This window comes from Calliphora vicina, unplaced genomic scaffold (genome assembly GCF_958450345.1).
Source record: "Calliphora vicina unplaced genomic scaffold, idCalVici1.1 scaffold_59, whole genome shotgun sequence".
Lineage (NCBI taxonomy): Eukaryota > Metazoa > Arthropoda > Insecta > Diptera > Calliphoridae > Calliphora > Calliphora vicina.
The window spans coordinates 91,380-110,773 of NW_027052617.1; the positions used below are offsets into that span (position 1 = coordinate 91,380).

The following is a 19,394-nucleotide window of genomic DNA, read 5'->3' on the forward strand; positions in this document are numbered from 1 at the left end:
GAACCAACAAATTATGAATCATATGAGTTAGATATTTATAAAAATATTTTGATTAAAACCAATGCGCACAAAAGACAATATAATTTCAAAAATCAAATTAAGGGCACTAAAAGCAAAAAGTATAACACTATTATAAAAAAATTGTTTAAGGATGAAATTTCAGTAACACCAAAAAGATCATTAAGATCACAAACACATAAAGGAAACGGAATGCTTATGAAAGTCAATAATGAAAGACCAAACTATATATACTGGAACGATCCTAATGAATTAGTAGATCGACTTAGACTATTGGTTGCATCGGAAGGCGCGGGACACAATAATCATCGCAATGAAATTAATTCAATTTTAGAGGAATTGCAAGAAGCAAATATTATTGTATAGAAAGAAATAAACTTAAATAAATAGTGAAATGATAACAAAATATGCCTGTTGATAAGTTTGGTCATCACTCAAAAAGTCAAAACGATTTTATAAAAAATGAAAAAAATAAAAGAAAAATTCATCAAATTGTTGGACTTGTGTTGGATAAAAATAATAACATTAATGTTCAAAACAAAAGGATCACAAATGTTTCGTTTCCTACACAAGAAAAAGACGCTGTTAATAAACATTACTTGGGAACAGAAATCAGACAATTGCAACAAGATTTAACAACATTGAATAAACAAGAATATAAAAAACTTGATGGAAAACTTGATAATATTGATAATTCAATACAAAATATGATATCTCATAGAGAGATGTCTTTAAAATTACATTTTAGTGAACAGATCGAAACGCTGTTAGATAAAGTACAAAGACTGGAAAATTTTGTTTTTACGTCAATAATTACAAAAAGTGAACCGCCAAGCAGTACAATTCCAATAAAAAAGAAATATAAAATAAAATATTAATATAATTCAAGAATGGATGAAAAACGAGAGTTGGTTATTGAGCTTCATTCCCAAGCAAGAAAAAATTTTAAACGACGGAGAGTAATAATGAAGGGCATGGATGATTTATGGCAAGCAGATTTAGTTGAAATGGGAAATTACTCCACATATAATAAAGGATTTAAGTATTTATTAACAGTCATCGATACCTTTTCAAAATTTGCTTGGATTCGACCACTAAAATCTAAAACGGCTCTAGATGTTACAAATGCTATGAATGACATATTTAATTTAGGCCGTAGACCAAAAAATTTGCAAACAGATGATGGAAAAGAATTTTTCAACAACTTATTCAAAAATCTAATGACAAAATATAAAATTAATCACTATTCTACTTACAGCATTATGAAAGCCTCAATTGTAGAACGATTTAACAGAACTCTGAAAGGTATGATGTGGAAAGAATTCAGTTATAATGGTTCATATCATTGGGTTGATTTGTATGAAAAACTAATTAGTGATTATAATAAAAAAATCCATCGAGTTATCAAAATGGCTCCTATTGACGTAAATCCTTCTAATGAAAAATTATTATTAAATACCGTTTATAATCATATAAAAATATTTAAGAAAAACAAGTTTAATATTGGTGACAATGTACGCATCAGCAAATATAAACATTGTTTTGAAAAAGGGTATACTCCAAATTGGACAACAGAAATATTTAAAATAAAGCATATTCAAATTACATATCCAACGACATATATTTTAGAAGACTATATGGGAAATCCTATTAAAGGTGGATTCTATGAGCAGGAGCTACTATCAACCAGATATCCGAATACTTATCTTGTGGAAAAGGTTATAAGAATAAAAAATAATCGTGCATTTGTTAAATGGTTGGGATTTTCAAATGATCACAACTCTTGGATTAATAAAAACGAAATATTGTAATAAATTCATGTATCTATTAAGTTTATAAATAAAGAAAATATATTTTAAAACAAAAAAAAAAATATATGTTTTTATTCATTCCATTTTTAGTATTCAATATGTCTATTACATTAACTTTGAACGGAAACTCGTCAATTTTAACTGCAAATTATTTTCCACCCATAGCATTGGAAGAGGATTATGAATGCTCACTTATAGATTTTCATACATATAATAGCATACCCAATGTCGATGAGGATAATAATTTGTTTCATATTGGGGATAACATTATTGAAATTCCTATTGGTTCCTATGAGCTGGAAGATATTGCAGATTATTTAGAAAGTGAATATGAGCATTTGACTAATGGTGATAAATCTATTAAAATAGAAGCCAACAACAATACAATGAGAGTTGAAATAGCTACTTCTCATGATTCAATATATTTCAATAAAAAAAGAACAATTGGACAGTTAATGGGCTTTAACAAAAAAACTTTAAATGGGGGTTCCAATTATCTCTCCGAACTGCCCGTAAATATTCTTAAAGTGAATACAATACGTCTCGATTGTAATATCGCTGTTGGATCTTATATAAATGGAGAAAGGGCACATACAATTCATGAATTTGGAATAAATGTTTCCCCAGGATATAAAATGGATGAAATTCCACGAAACTTAATCTATTTACCACTAAACACCAAGGAGGTCAGTTCTATCACAGTCACTATTGTAGATCAAAATAGTGAGTTTATAAATTTTCGTGGTGAAAATATTACTCTTCGCCTTCATTTACGACCCAAACAATAATGATTATATATAATAAAAACGTTGTTGTTAGAATGAGGAGAGACATTAGTGTGTTGAACATTGAATCAGCAAGAACAACCTTAAACGCATCAAAACTGACCGAAGCTAATAAAAAATTCCTAAAATCCTTGAATTTTATTTTAAAGAATAATGACTGACATAATTAATGTTTTAGAAAAACCAATGATGGATGAAAGAATTATAAAAAAAGATTATCATACATATACACCATATATTCAATCATTTAATAATAATGATGAAATTCGCATTTCAATACAAAATCAAGATTTATATGTTTTACCGAGTGAAAGCTTTTTGTATATTGAAGGTACTGTGTTAGATGCTACAAGTGGTCTAAAATCGAAAAACTTTAAATTGAAAAATAATTTTGTACCCAATTTATTTGAGGAGATTCGTTATGAGCTTAATGGCGTCGAAATAGATCGCACTCGACATTTGGGTGTTTCTAGCACAATTAAAAATTATCTATCCCTAAATGACAGCGAAAGTATTATGATGGGGAATGCAAGCTGGTCTTATGACAAAGACATCGATGTTGGTGAAGGATTTTTCAACTTTTATGTCCCGCTTAAATCATTATTAGGATTTGCTGAGGATTATAATAAAATTATGTTGAATTGTAAACATGAATTAATATTATTACGTACCAAAAATGATGATAATATTGTAAATTCTAATCAAACTACTGAAAAACCAAAAATTACAATTCAAAATATTAGTTGGAGAATTCCGCATGTAAAACTTTCGGATTATGCTAAACTGAACACAATAAAAATTATTAATAGTGGAAATGTGTTGCCAATAGCATTTCGTAGTTGGGATTGCCACTATCATCCTCAACTATCAGCATCACAAAATCATATTTGGAATGTGAAACTAGCTGCAAACAGGGAACGTCCACGTTTTGTACTAATTGCTTTTAAACATAACAATAAGCTTACCCATTCAAATCTTAACAATATTAAAGTACATTTAAATTCAGACTCATATCCCTATGATGACTTAAATGTTAAATTTGATAATCAACGTTTTGCCATTCTATATGATATGTATGTTAAATTTCAACAAAATTTTTATATGAGGGAGGCTCAACCACTCCTCTCAGCTGAAGAATTTAAGGAAAAAGCACCTATAATCGTGATTGATGTTAGTCATCAAAATGAAGCAGTCACAACAGGCCCAATTGATATAAAAGTTGAGTTTTCTACAGATAAAATAGTAGAGGCCAATACATCTGCATACTGTTTACTCATACATGATCGTTTAATCGAATACTCACCCCTTACAGCTTCAGTCAAAAAAATTGTTTAACGCAATGAATAAAATGTATTAATTTCAATATTTTCAATTATAGGTTTATTTAACAACATTATTTTTAAACTTAAAATTATAGAACAATAAATAAATTTGTTAAAAAGTAAAATTTAAATAAATAAATAAATTATTAAATAATATCACATGTGTTTTATTTTTTATTTTTATTATTTTATTCTAATATTTCAACTCCATAAACATTTCATCGTCATCATCAGACAATAAATAATTATTATCTACATTTAAATTATTTGAATTTATATCTAAAAAAATTTGGTCATTTCCGTCATTATACCATTCATTAATGTTTGATTCTACATTAGAAGTGTCCTCTATTAAATATTCTGCAATATCATCTATTTCAAAATCACTCTCTTTTAACTTATAATGCCCCCAAGCATATGTCTGAATACCATCGAACTTTATGTATCTCTTGTCATCATTGTGACTTAAAACTACTTTTTTTATTTTTTGTGTATATATTTGATGTCGGTACGTTCGAAATGTATACATTGAATCACTGTACACATTTTTGGAATATAAACACTTTTTGTAGTCGATTAATGTTATTCTATCTAATGCCATTTTTTTCACACCCTTGGATTTTTTAATTTCTCCATTATCTTCATTCCTAATTGAGTACATTTTCGCCCTTAAACCTACAAATTCTCTCATAATTACTCCACAGTTTTCATCCTTCATCATTCCCAAAACTTTTTTATTTACAATTGGTAAATTAAATTTATTTTGAGGGTTATAATCTGAAGTATCAAAACGTTGAAGTACATCATTTGAGATATCCTTATAGAAATCTTCTGTTTTAATGGTATATATAAATGAATCTGTATCCATGTAATTTAAATGAAGTCTAGTATTAAATTTGGGTTTCATATAGCCATAGTGAAATTCATACATTTTCCATTTGGATAGTTCTAATACACTAAAACCTAAGTACATTGGTTTATTACATTTAATGTTAACTCGTTTAAGTTGAACGGCAAACATATCATCTCCAAACCTAGACAGACTATGAAAATTCAATTGAGCAATATGAGCTCTTGCTTCCCTATGATTTCTTCTAACCGATTCCCACTGTGTTACTATGTACACATTCTTTCTTTTTTCTACATTCTCCATGGTCTTGCCATAAACTGCATTATTTAGTAACTTGAAGAAATCTTTTTCGAATGCATTTGTCGCTCTAGTCCTATGAAAAGTATTTAAGTCGATATATGACTTTAACCATGGAGCCTGTTTAAATTTTATAACTCTATGGATTTTTTTCAAAATCATACCATTCTCTATACACTGTTTCAAAACTCTATAATGTATAGAATAATTTCTCTTATTAGTTAGATCTGCTATTAATTTTTCATTCCTCATGGGAGGAATTACTTTATTTTGAGGACAGAAAGGTAAATCATTATGTAGATCATGTAGTCCAGTAGGATAATCTAAATCCACTTCCAAAATATAACCCTCACTGGACTCATCTTCAATACAATTTATATTAAGAGAATTTATTTCCTCATTGCTTAACCAAACAAAATCTGAATATGGTAGGTATTGCGACATTGCCCATCCATATAAATTATTTGCATCCAAGTACATTAGATATTGTGATGACTTTGTTCTGTCATAATCACTCATGTACTTATTATTGGCCACAGAATGTCTTAATGAACATTGAACAAGTCCTCCTCTAATGCCAGTTTTTACCATACTATACATATCAACATCAGTTATAAGTTCTAAACGTATTTTTGTTGATTTCAACATGGCGTCCCAAGATAAACCAGGTGCTGTATAATAATGGCAGGGATCCAAACCATAAATGCTTTTGCAAATCTTTCTGAAATTTTCAAAAATGTCTGCTAAAATGAGTGTATCACTTTTAACATACAATTCTGTATATTCTAACAATGTTTTACAATTAAATTTTTCCCATACTTTTTTAGCATGTTGGTAATCTTCTGCTTTACATTCTTTGTTCGTCAACAAATTTTTAAATTCTTCCCGTTCAGGGAGATTTCCTTCAGATAGTTTGGAAAATGAGTCAATATAAGAATATGGGAATATTCCCTTTCTTCTTATTAAGTCAAATTCAGCTTCGTTTGGAAAATATTTCTTAATGATTTTAAAATCATCAGAAGCTAAATTAGAGGATAATGCGTCTAAACTGGATGCCATAAACCTAAATGAGTCTACAAACCTTAACTGAAAACTATCATTTTCTATTGGTACATTTTTTGTAATGGAAATATAAGTCTCCTTATTGATAGGGATTATTTCTATGGTACCCTCAGCTTTACCTAATTCTTTTATAAACAAATGACTATCATAGGATGATAAATTATGAAAAAACACTGGTATGAATTTTTTAATTTTGTAATTAATATTACAATGGTTGTGAAGGGCAGATCGATAGCGACCAGTCAAATGACAATGGTCACGAACTCTATCATCATCTAAAGATTTTCCGCAAAGTCTACAATTTATACAACTTCTAAATTCCTCATTTTCTTCAGTTGTAAGGGCTTTCATTGGAACTACTTTATTTATATACATATTAAAAATTTCTGTTGTGTCCTTTAACAATTCCCTTACAAATACTTGGGGGCTATCTAATCCGCTATAAGTGAATGATTTTGAGTATCTGTCATTATAACTACACTTAATGTAATAACTAAATGAACAGGGGATGTGCTTCTGTTCATTTATAGTTTTCTCACTAACCTTATTATTAATTTTTTGTAATAAACATTCAAAGTCCGCGTAAACAACGAATGGCACTTCTAAATTATTCGTGAAATTTTGAAATTCTATATATCTGTCTTCACCTTCAGGCATTGTCGTCACCATCTGTGTACATCCATCTTTGTGTCGGATTGCCATTTCAGGATCTTGGGAATATGTTAAGCATGTCATACAAAAATTAAGGCTATTTTTGCTATTAGTTAATGATGATCTGAGAAATCTGAAAGAAACAAAATTAAATAAATATATAATAATGAACAACTTTCTTAAATGTGAAAACTTACCTTGACAAATCTTTAATAAGAACATAATGTCTTTTGCTACATTCCTCGTTCTCCAACAACATCAAACTTACATGAATTCGCCTATATTTTTGACAAACTCTGTAAGGTCCAACAATTTGGTTTCCCTTTAAATCAAATCCAAATACGTTGATGCTTATTAAAGGATTTTGTGCCTCAAATTTATTGATTTCATTTAAACCCATTGGGAATTCTATATTTTCAAAATTGAGAATCATCTCATTAACATAAATAATATTGTTTTCAATATTATGAATATTGTATGAGGAGCACATTGTTGCTTCTTTAGGATTATTTGGTGCCTTTAGTGCAGCTATAATACACCATTTGAAACAAAACACGTCATCATTTTTAATATTGATGCACGCATTTAGTTTCATTAGTTTGTACGGTAGGGTAATATAACTCGATCCTCGAATTATGTTGTGCTGGTTTATATTAATGTGTAAATATTTTATTTCCAGTAATGCCCATCCACTGTCCCGTTCCTGGAACTCAGACATTTTATTTTTTAAATTTTCAGCCTTCTCCAAATAAATATTTCTTAAGATGTGGGAGCGGTTAACAGCAGTCATTTTTGTCACATGTGACATTGACTCGATTTTCTCTGTTTCTTCACAGATCTTAATGTAAACGCATTCTAACTCAAAATTGCATTTAAAATTTACTTGTTTGTCCAGGGAATGTTGTAATATTTTTAAAACTTCTTCCTCTGCTTCTCCCAAAAATTCCTCCACAAATATAACATCTACCTTAGGATTTGAGTAGGTATATATTTCCACTCTTTCCATGAAGTCGCTAGATCTTAACAAAATATTTTTCGTAATATTTGTGCCACCATTGCTGCTTTCTCTATGTTGTCTTGTCCTTAGATGATGACCCCAATCCAACCTTCCAACATTAATTTTGCATTGGGTACAATGCATCAGGCTTTGATGAATTTTGGAATGGTTTTCCAAACCTCGAACTGTTTTAAAGATCTTTCCACAAATAAAGCAATCCAAATTAATTGTTGGATGTACAAGGTGGACGTCCATATGTTTTTTTAATAAAACTTTCTTATAAAAATGTTGTCCACAATGTTCACAGGGGAAGACATTTAATTTATTCCAACTTTTTTTGTGGTTGAGTAAACCACTTAATGTAGGTGATTTTGCGATAGTTGAAGTGGAAGGATTATTGTCCATTGCTGATTCCATTTTTAATATTTTATTTTTTTTTTGTTTCTCAAAAAATTATATTACAAATAAATGTATATGTTATTAAGTTTGAGTATTAATTCAAACTAATGGTACTTAAAGAAAAACTAGTATTCAAACCTTCACTTTTTTCAAAAATAATGCATTATTAGTCATATGTATTTAGTTATAATAATAAAAGATAAGTCTTAAAATAAAGCGGGAATTTGTCGCCGCCTTTTGAATTCAAAAATTATCAGTTTACAAAATGTGTTCTATTACAAGGCCGGATGCATTCAAATATTAAGAAACTAGATTTTTAGCATTTTCTATTGGCTTCTTCTATCAGCATGAAAATTACGAAATAGTAGATTTTTATTTCTTTGTTTTTAAAGTTTATTTGAAAACTATAAATTACCCTTCTGTTATCATTTTTCTACATATTTTTCTTAAATCTATTATTTCTAAGTCAAATTTATAAAAAAAGGACGGATGTGGTTTGTCTGATAAAAACCGATAAAATATTGCATTATTTTTAGAAATCAGAAAACAATTGTGCCGGATGTCTGACTCAATTCTAGACCTAAAACCAAACAATATGTGGTGATGTTGTCGTCTATAATTCCAGACAAGTATATCTTATTTTCTACAATCACAACGGTTACTGTATAAAAGGATTCTTAAAATAAAGCGGAAATTTGTCGCCGCCTTTAGAATTCAAAAATTATCAGTTTACAAAATGTGTTCTATTACAAGGCCGGATGCATTCAAATATTAAGAAACTAGATTTTTAGCATTTTCTATTGGCTTCTTCTATCAGCATGAAAATTACGAAATAGTAGATTTTTATTTCTTTGTTTTTAAAGTTTATTTGAAAACTATAAATTACCCTTCTGTTATCATTTTTCTACATATTTTTCTTAAATCTATTATTTCTAAGTCAAATTTATAAAAAAATGACGGATGTGGTTTGTCTGATAAAAACCGATAAAATATTGCATTATTTTTAGAAATCAGAATATATTTAAAATTTTTCTTAAAGTATATTTTTAAAAACAACAAACATTTTTCAAAACAATGAAAAATAATTTTTTAACATTTAAAAAATTTTTCTACGGGCGTGAAAAAAAAAAAATTTAAAAAATATGCTCGATTCATTTCTCTTCATGCTCTAAAATGTTTGTTTAAAGTTTAAACAATAAAAAATAATTTTTTATCATTTAAAAATTTTTTCTATAGGCACGAAAATAAGACCAAAGAGGAAACAACGTGGAAAAAAAATGTGTGAGATAAGAATTTTTTAAAACAATGGAAAATTTTCTAGTTTTCATAGTAAAAGTCGAATCCCCTTTCATTTTCATCGTAAAAGTCGAATTCCATTGTTTTAAAAAAATTAAAAAAAAAAAAAGTTGCTTCCCCATTCATTTTCATCGTAGTTGCCTCCCCATTCGTTTTCATCGTAGTCGCACCCCCATTCTTCATCTACTCAAAGGGTCATAGCTATCAGGAAGACTTACAAATATCTGCGACACCAAATCGCTTTCAGCTAATTCAGCACCAGCCGAGTTCAGTTGTCTTACCAGGCTATCAAATTCAATGAAGTGGTCTTTCATTTTTGTATCATCCGATAATTTTAGTCTTGCTAATTGCTTTCGTATGATCGTTTGACTGGTTGACGACTTCACCGCAAATACATCCTTCAATGCATTCCACATTGCTTTTGATGTAGATTTATCACGAACATAATCCAGATAATCATCGGATATACAGCTTACCAGAACCGATTTCGCCTTTTTATCTTTCTCCAAAAATTTTCTTATTTCACTTTCATTTGCGTTTTCTGGTAGACTTGATTCCACTGCTTCTAACACATCAATTGCATCCAAATACATTTTTGCCCGAAAACTCCAGTTTTCATATCCTGTTCCATTAAATTGAACTATTCCATGAGGAACTTCCTTACGTTGGTCGCCCATAACCTTTTGTAATTATTTATTTAATAATAATGTATTTGAATGTTTGAATGTTACAATTAGAATGAAAAATATATTTTTCTTTTAATACAAAAACATAAAACAAATTTCAATGAAAACTTAATTTACAAATTGAAGAGGGTATATAAAACATGTTTTACAAAGTATTTCAATAATACTTATGACTGTTTAAACTCTTATTGATCAGAAATATGAGTGTTTAAACTCTTATTGCTCAGAAATATGAGTGTTTAAACGCTTATTGTTCAGAAATATGACTGTTTAAACTCTTATTGATCAGAAATATGAGTGTTTAAACGCTTATTGATCAGAGATATGAGTGTTTAAACGCTTACTGTTCAGAAATATAACTGTTTAAACTCTTATTGCTCAGAAATATGAGTGTTTAAACGCTTATTGTTCAGAAATATGACTGTTTAAACTCTTATTGATCAGAAATATGAGTGTTTAAACGCTTATTGTTCAGAAATATGACTGTTTAAACTCTTATTGATCAGAAATATGAGTGTTTAAACTCTTATTGATCAGAAATATGAGTGTTTAAACGCTTATTGTTCAGAAATATGACTGTTTAAACTCTTATTGATCAGAAATATGATTGTTTAAACGCTTATTGTTCAGAAATATGACTGTTTAAACTCTTATTGATCAGAAATATGAGTGTTTAAACGCTTATTGATCAGAGATATGAGTGTTTAAACGCTTACTGTTCAGAAATATGACTGTTTAAACTCTTATTGATCAGAAATATGAGTGTTTAAACTCTTATTGCTCAGAAATATGAGTGTTTAAACACTTATTGTTCAGAAATATGACTGTTTAACTCTCATTGATCAGAAATATGATTGTTTAAACGCTTATTGCTCAGAAATATGAGTGTTTAAACGCTTATTGTTCAGAAATATGACTGTTTAAACTCTTATTGATCAGAAATATGAATGTTTAAACGCTTATTGTTCAGAAATATGACTGTTTAAACTCTTATTGATCAGAAATATGAGTGTTTCAACTCTTATTGATCAGAAATATGAGTGTTTAAACGCTTATTGTTCAGAAATATGACTGTTTAAACTCTTATTGATCAGAAATATGATTGTTTAAACGCTTATTGCTCAGAAATATGAGTGTTTAAACGCTTATTGCTCAGAAATATGACTGTTTAAACTCTTATTGATCAGAAATATGATTGTTTAAACGCTTATTGAAATATGAAATATGACTGTTTAAACTCTTATTGATCAGAAATATGAGTGTTTAAACGCTTATTGATCAGAGATATGAGTGTTTAAACGCTTACTGTTCAGAAATATGACTGTTTAAACTCTTATTGATCAGAAATATGAGTGTTTAAACTCTTATTGCTCAGAAATATGAGTGTTTAAACACTTATTGTTCAGAAATATGACTGTTTAACTCTCATTGATCAGAAATATGATTGTTTAAACGCTTATTGCTCAGAAATATGAGTGTTTAAACGCTTATTGTTCAGAAATATGACTGTTTAAACTCTTATTGATCAGAAATATGAATGTTTAAACGCTTATTGTTCAGAAATATGACTGTTTAAACTCTTATTGATCAGAAATATGAGTGTTTAAACTCTTATTGATCAGAAATATGAGTGTTTAAACGCTTATTGTTCAGAAATATGACTGTTTAAACTCTTATTGATCAGAAATATGATTGTTTAAACGCTTATTGCTCAGAAATATGAGTGTTTAAACGCTTATTGCTCAGAAATATGACTGTTTAAACTCTTATTGATCAGAAATATGATTGTTTAAACGCTTATTGATCAGAAATATGAGTGTTTAAACGCTTATTGATCAGAAATATGAGTGCTTAAACGCTTATTGTTCAGAAATATGACTGTTTAAACTCTTATTGATCAGAAATATGACTGTTTAAACTCTTATTGATCAGAAATATGAGTGTTTAAAAGCTTATTGTTCAGAAATATGACTGTTTAAACTCTTATTGATCAGAAATATGATTGTTTAAACGCTTATTGCTCAGAAATATGAGTGCTTAAACGCTTATTGCTCAGAAATATGACTGTTTAAACTCTTATTGATCAGAAATATTAGTGTTTAAACGCTTATTGATCAGAAATATGAGTGTTTAAACGCTTATTGTTCAGAAATATGACTGTTTAAACTCTTATTGATCAGAAATATGAGTGTTTAAACGCTTATTGATCAGAGATATGAGTGTTTAAACACTTATTGTTCAGAAATATGACTGTTTAAACTCTTATTGATCAGAAATATGATTGTTTAAACGCTTATTGATCAGAAATATGAGTGTTTAAACTCTTATTGCTCAGAAATATGAGTGTTTAAACGCTTATTGTTCAGAAATATGACTGTTTAAACTCTTATTGATCAGAAATATGAGTGTTTAAACGCTTATTGATCAGAGATATGAGTGTTTAAACGCTTATTGTTCAGAAATATGACTGTTTAAACTCTCATTGATCAGAAATATGAGTGTTTAAACTCTTATTGCTCAGAAATATGAGTGTTTAAACGCTTATTGTTCAGAAATATGACTGTTTAAACTCTTATTGATCAGAAATATGAGTGTTTAAACTCTTATTGATCAGAAATATGAGTGTTTAAACGCTCAGAAATATGAGTGTTTAAACGCTTATTGCTCAGAAATATGACTGTTTAAACTCTTATTGATCAGAAATATGATTGTTTAAACGCTTATTGCTCAGAAATATGAGTGTTTAAACGCTTATTGTTCAGAAATATGACTGTTTAAACTCTTATTGATCAGAAATATGAGTGTTTAAACTCTTATTGATCAGAAATATGCGTGTTTAAACGCTTATTGTTCAGAAATATGACTGTTTAAACTCTTATTAATCAGAAATATGAGTGTTTAAGCTCTTATTGATCAGAAATATGAGTGTTTAAACGCTTATTGATCAGAAATATGAGTGCTTAAACGCTTATTGTTCAGAAATATGACTGTTTAAACTCTTATTGATCAGAAATATGAGTGTTTAAACTCTTATTGCTCAGAAATATGAGTGTTTAAACGCTTATTGTTCAGAAATATGACTGTTTAAACTCTTATTGATCAGAAATATGATTGTTTAAACGCTTATTGCTCAGAAATATGAGTGTTTATACTCTTATTGAGAAATATGACTGTTTAAACTCTTATTGATCAGAAATATGAGTGTTTAAACTCTTATTGCTCAGAAATATGAGTGTTTAAACGCTTATTGTTCAGAAATATGACTGTTTAAACTCTTATTGATCAGAAATATGAGTGTTTAAACGCTTATTGATCAGAGATATGAGTGTTTAAACGCTTACTGCTCAGAAATATGACTGTTTAAACTCTTATTGATCAGAAATATGAGTGTTTAAACACTTATTGCTCAGAAATATGAGTGTTTAAACGCTTATTGTTCAGAAATATGACTGTTTAAACTCTTATTGATCAGAAATATGAATGTTTAAACGCTTATTGTTCAGAAATATGACTGTTTAAACTCTTATTGATCAGAAATATGAGTGTTTAAAAGCTTATTGTTCAGAAATATGACTGTTTAAACTCTTATTGATCAGAAATATGATTGTTTAAATGCTTATTCCTCAGAAATATGAGTGTTTAAACGCTTATTGCTCAGAAATATGACTGTTTAAACTCTTATTGATCAGAAATATGATTGTTTAAACGCTTATTGTTCAGAAATATGACTGTTAAACTCTCATTGATCAGAAATATGATTGTTTAAACGCTTATTGCTCAGAAATATGTGTGTTTAAACGCTTATTGTTCAGAAATATGACTGCTTAAACTCTTATTGATCAGAAATATGAGTGTTTAAACGCTTATTGTTCAGAAATATGACCGTTTAAACTCTTATTGATCAGAAATATGAGTGTTTAAACTCTTATTGATCAGAAATATGAGTGTTTAAACGCTTATTGTTCAGAAATATGACTGTTTAAACTCTTATTGATCAGAAATATGATTGTTTAAACGCTTATTGCTCAGAAATATGAGTGTTTAAACGCGTATTGCTCAGAAATATGACTGTTTAAACTCTTATTGATCAGAAATATGAGTGTTTAAACTCTTATTGCTCAGAAATATGAGTGTTTAAACGCTTATTGTTCAGAAATATGACTGTTTAAACTCTTATTGATCAGAAATATGAGTGTTTAAACGCTTATTGATCAGAGATATGAGTGTTTAAACGCTTACTGTTCAGAAATATGACTGTTTAAACTCTTATTGATCAGAAATATGAGTGTTTAAACGCTTATTGCTCAGAAATATGAGTGTTTAAACGCTTATTGTTCAGAAATATGACTGTTTAAACTCTTATTGATCAGAAATATGAGTGTTTAAAAGCTTATTGTTCAGAAATATGACTGTTTAAACTCTTATTGATCAGAAATATGATTGTTTAAATGCTTATTCCTCAGAAATATGAGTGTTTAAACGCTTATTGCTCAGAAATATGACTGTTTAAACTCTTATTGATCAGAAATATGATTGTTTAAACGCTTATTGTTCAGAAATATGACTGTTTAAACTCTTATTGATCAGAAATATGAGTGTTTAAACTCTTATTGATCAGAAATATGAGTGTTTAAACGCTTATTGTTCAGAAATATGACTGTTTAAACTCTTATTGATCAGAAATATGAGTGTTTAAACTCTTATTGATCAGAAATATGAGTGTTTAAACGCTTATTGTTCAGAAATATGACTGTTTAAACTCTTATTGATCAGAAATATGATTGTTTAAACGCTTATTGAAATATGAAATATGACTTTTTAAACTCTTATTGTTCAGAAATATGACTGTTTAAACTCTTATTGATCAGAAATATGAGTGTTTAAACTTTTATTGATCAGAAATATGAGTGTTTAAACGCTTATTGTTCAGAAATATGACTGTTTAAACTCTTATTGATCAGAAATATGAGTGTTTAAACGCTTATTGCTCTGATTGTTTAAACGCTTATTGATCAGAAATATGAGTGTTTAAACGCTTACTGTTCAGAAATGTGACTGTTTAAACTCTTATTGATCATAAATATGAGTGTTTAAACTCTTATTGATCAGAACTATGAGTGTTTAAACGCTTATTGTTCAGAAATATGACTGTTAAACTCTCATTGATCAGAAATATGATTGTTTAAACGCTTATTGCTCAGAAATATGTGTGTTTAAACGCTTATTGTTCAGAAATATGACTGTTTAAACTCTTTTTGATCAGAAATATGAGTGTTTAAACGCTTATTGATCAGAGATATGCGTGTTTAAACGCTTACTGTTCAGAAATATGACTGTTTAAACTCTTATTGATCAGAAATATGAGTGTTTAAACGCTTATTGCTCAGAAATATGAGTGTTTAAACGCTTATTGTTCAGAAATATGACTGTTTAAACTCTTATTGATCAGAAATATGACTGTTTAAACGCTTATTGTTCAGAAATATGACTGTTTAAACTCTTATTGATCAGAAATATGAGTGTTTAAAAGCTTATTGTTCAGAAATATGACTGTTTAAACTCTTATTGATCAGAAATATGATTGTTTAAATGCTTATTCCTCAGAAATATGAGTGTTTAAACGCTTATTGCTCAGAAATATGACTGTTTAAACTCTTATTGATCAGAAATATGATTGTTTAAACGCTTATTGTTCAGAAATATGACTGTTTAAACTCTTATTGATCAGAAATATGAGTGTTTAAACTCTTATTGATCAGAAATATGAGTGTTTAAACGCTTATTGTTCAGAAATATGACTGTTTAAACTCTTATTGATCAGAAATATGAGTGTTTAAACTCTTATTGATCAGAAATATGAGTGTTTAAACGCTTATTGTTCAGAAATATGACTGTTTAAACTCTTATTGATCAGAAATATGATTGTTTAAACGCTTATTGAAATATGAAATATGACTGTTTAAACTCTTATTGATCAGAAATATGAGTGTTTAAACGCTTATTGATCAGAGATATGAGTGTTTAAACGCTTACTGTTCAGAAATATGACTGTTTAAACTCTTACTGATCAGAAATATGAGTGTTTAAACTCTTATTGCTCAGAAATATGAGTGTTTAAAGGCTTATTGTTCAGAAATATGACTGTTTAAACTCTTATTGATCAGAAATATGAGTGTTTAAACTCTTATTGATCAGAAATATGAGTGTTTAAACGCTTATTGTTCAGAAATATGACTGTTTAAACTCTTATTGATCAGAAATATGATTGTTTAAACGCTTATTGAAATATGAAATATGACTGTTTAAACTCTTATTGATCAGAAATATGAGTGTTTAAACGCTTATTGATCAGAGATATGAGTGTTTAAACGCTTACTGTTCAGAAATATGACTGTTTAAACTCTTACTGATCAGAAATATGAGTGTTTAAACTCTTATTGCTCAGAAATATGAGTGTTTAAACGCTTATTGTTCAGAAATATGACTGTTTAAACTCTTATTGATCAGAAATATGAGTGTTTAAACTCTTATTGATCAGAAATATGAGTGTTTAAACTCTTATTGATCAGAAATATGAGTGTTTAAACGCTTATTGTTCAGAAATATAACTGTTTAAACTCTTATTGATCATAAATATGAGTGTTTAAACTCTTATTGATCAGAAATATGAGTGTTTAAACGCTTATTGTTCAGAAATATGACTGTTTAAACTCTTATTGATCAGAAATATGATTGTTTAAACGCTTATTGAAATATGAAATATGACTGTTTAAACTCTTTTTGATCAGAAATATGAGTGTTTAAACGCTTATTGATCAGAGATATGCGTGTTTAAACGCTTACTGTTCAGAAATATGACTGTTTAAACTCTTATTGATCAGAAATATGAGTGTTTAAACGCTTATTGCTCAGAAATATGAGTGTTTAAACGCTTATTGTTCAGAAATATGACTGTTTAAACTCTTATTGATCAGAAATATGACTGTTTAAACGCTTATTGTTCAGAAATATGACTGTTTAAACTCTTATTGATCAGAAATATGAGTGTTTAAAAGCTTATTGTTCAGAAATATGACTGTTTAAACTCTTATTGATCAGAAATATGATTGTTTAAATGCTTATTCCTCAGAAATATGAGTGTTTAAACGCTTATTGCTCAGAAATATGACTGTTTAAACTCTTATTGATCAGAAATATGATTGTTTAAACGCTTATTGTTCAGAAATATGACTGTTTAAACTCTTATTGATCAGAAATATGAGTGTTTAAACTCTTATTGATCAGAAATATGAGTGTTTAAACGCTTATTGTTCAGAAATATGACTGTTTAAACTCTTATTGATCAGAAATATGAGTGTTTAAACTCTTATTGATCAGAAATATGAGTGTTTAAACGCTTATTGTTCAGAAATATGACTGTTTAAACTCTTATTGATCAGAAATATGATTGTTTAAACGCTTATTGAAATATGAAATATGACTGTTTAAACTCTTATTGATCAGAAATATGAGTGTTTAAACGCTTATTGATCAGAGATATGAGTGTTTAAACGCTTACTGTTCAGAAATATGACTGTTTAAACTCTTACTGATCAGAAATATGAGTGTTTAAACTCTTATTGCTCAGAAATATGAGTGTTTAAAGGCTTATTGTTCAGAAATATGACTGTTTAAACTCTTATTGATCAGAAATATGAGTGTTTAAACTCTTATTGATCAGAAATATGAGTGTTTAAACGCTTATTGTTCAGAAATATGACTGTTTAAACTCTTATTGATCAGAAATATGATTGTTTAAACGCTTATTGAAATATGAAATATGACTGTTTAAACTCTTATTGATCAGAAATATGAGTGTTTAAACGCTTATTGATCAGAGATATGAGTGTTTAAACGCTTACTGTTCAGAAATATGACTGTTTAAACTCTTACTGATCAGAAATATGAGTGTTTAAACTCTTATTGCTCAGAAATATGAGTGTTTAAACGCTTATTGTTCAGAAATATGACTGTTTAAACTCTTATTGATCAGAAATATGAGTGTTTAAACTCTTATTGATCAGAAATATGAGTGTTTAAACTCTTATTGATCAGAAATATGAGTGTTTAAACGCTTATTGTTCAGAAATATAACTGTTTAAACTCTTATTGATCAGAAATATGAGTGTTTAAACTCTTATTGATCAGAAATATGAGTGTTTAAACGCTTATTGTTCAGAAATATGACTGTTTAAACTCTTATTGATCAGAAATATGATTGTTTAAACGCTTATTGAAATATGAAATATGACTGTTTAAACTCTTATTGATCAGAAATATGAGTGTTTAAACGCTTATTGATCAGAGATATGAGTGTTTAAACGCTTACTGTTCAGAAATATGACTGTTTAAACTCTTACTGATCAGAAATATGAGTGTTTAAACTCTTATTGCTCAGAAATATGAGTGTTTAAACTCTTATTGATCAGAAATATGAGTGTTTAAACTCTTATTGCTCAGAAATATGACTGTTTAAACTCTTATTGATCAGAAATATGATTGTTTAAACGCTTATTGATCAGAAATATGAGTGTTTAAACGCTTATTGATCAGAAATATGACTGTTTAACTCTCATTGATCAGAAATATGATTGTTTAAACGCTTATTGCTCAGAAATATGAGTGTTTAAACGCTTATTGTTCAGAAATATGACTGTTTAAACTCTTATTGATCAGAAATATGAATGTTTAAACGCTTATTGTTCAGAAATATGACTGTTTAAACTCTTATTGATCAGAAATATGAGTGTTTAAACTCTTATTGATCAGAAATATGAGTGTTTAAACGCTTATTGTTCAGAAATATGACTGTTTAAACTCTTATTAATCAGAAATATGATTGTTTAAACGCTTATTGCTCAGAAATATGAGTGTTTAAACGCTTATTGCTCAGAAATATGACTGTTTAAACTCTTATTGATCAGAAATATGATTGTTTAAACGCTTATTGCTCAGAAATATGACTGTTTAAACTCTTATTGATCAGAAATATGACTGTTTAACTCTCATTGATCAGAAATATGATTGTTTAAACGCTTATTGCTCAGAAATATGAGTGTTTAAACGCTTATTGTTCAGAAATATGACTGTTTAAACTCTTATTGATCAGAAATATGAATGTTTAAACGCTTATTGTTCAGAAATATGACTGTTTAAACTCTTATTGATCAGAAATATGAGT

At 28.3% G+C, this 19,394-nt stretch overlaps 1 protein-coding gene across 1 annotated transcript; it reads left to right on the forward strand.

Annotated features, from left to right (window-relative positions):
* Positions 1-2,767: 2,767 nt before the first annotated feature.
* Positions 2,768-3,949, forward strand: LOC135963070 (uncharacterized). Its single transcript, XM_065514846.1, has one exon. The coding sequence runs from the start codon at positions 2,768-2,770 to the stop codon at positions 3,947-3,949; it is 1,182 nt and encodes a 393-aa protein (XP_065370918.1).
* Positions 3,950-19,394: the final 15,445 nt, after the last annotated feature.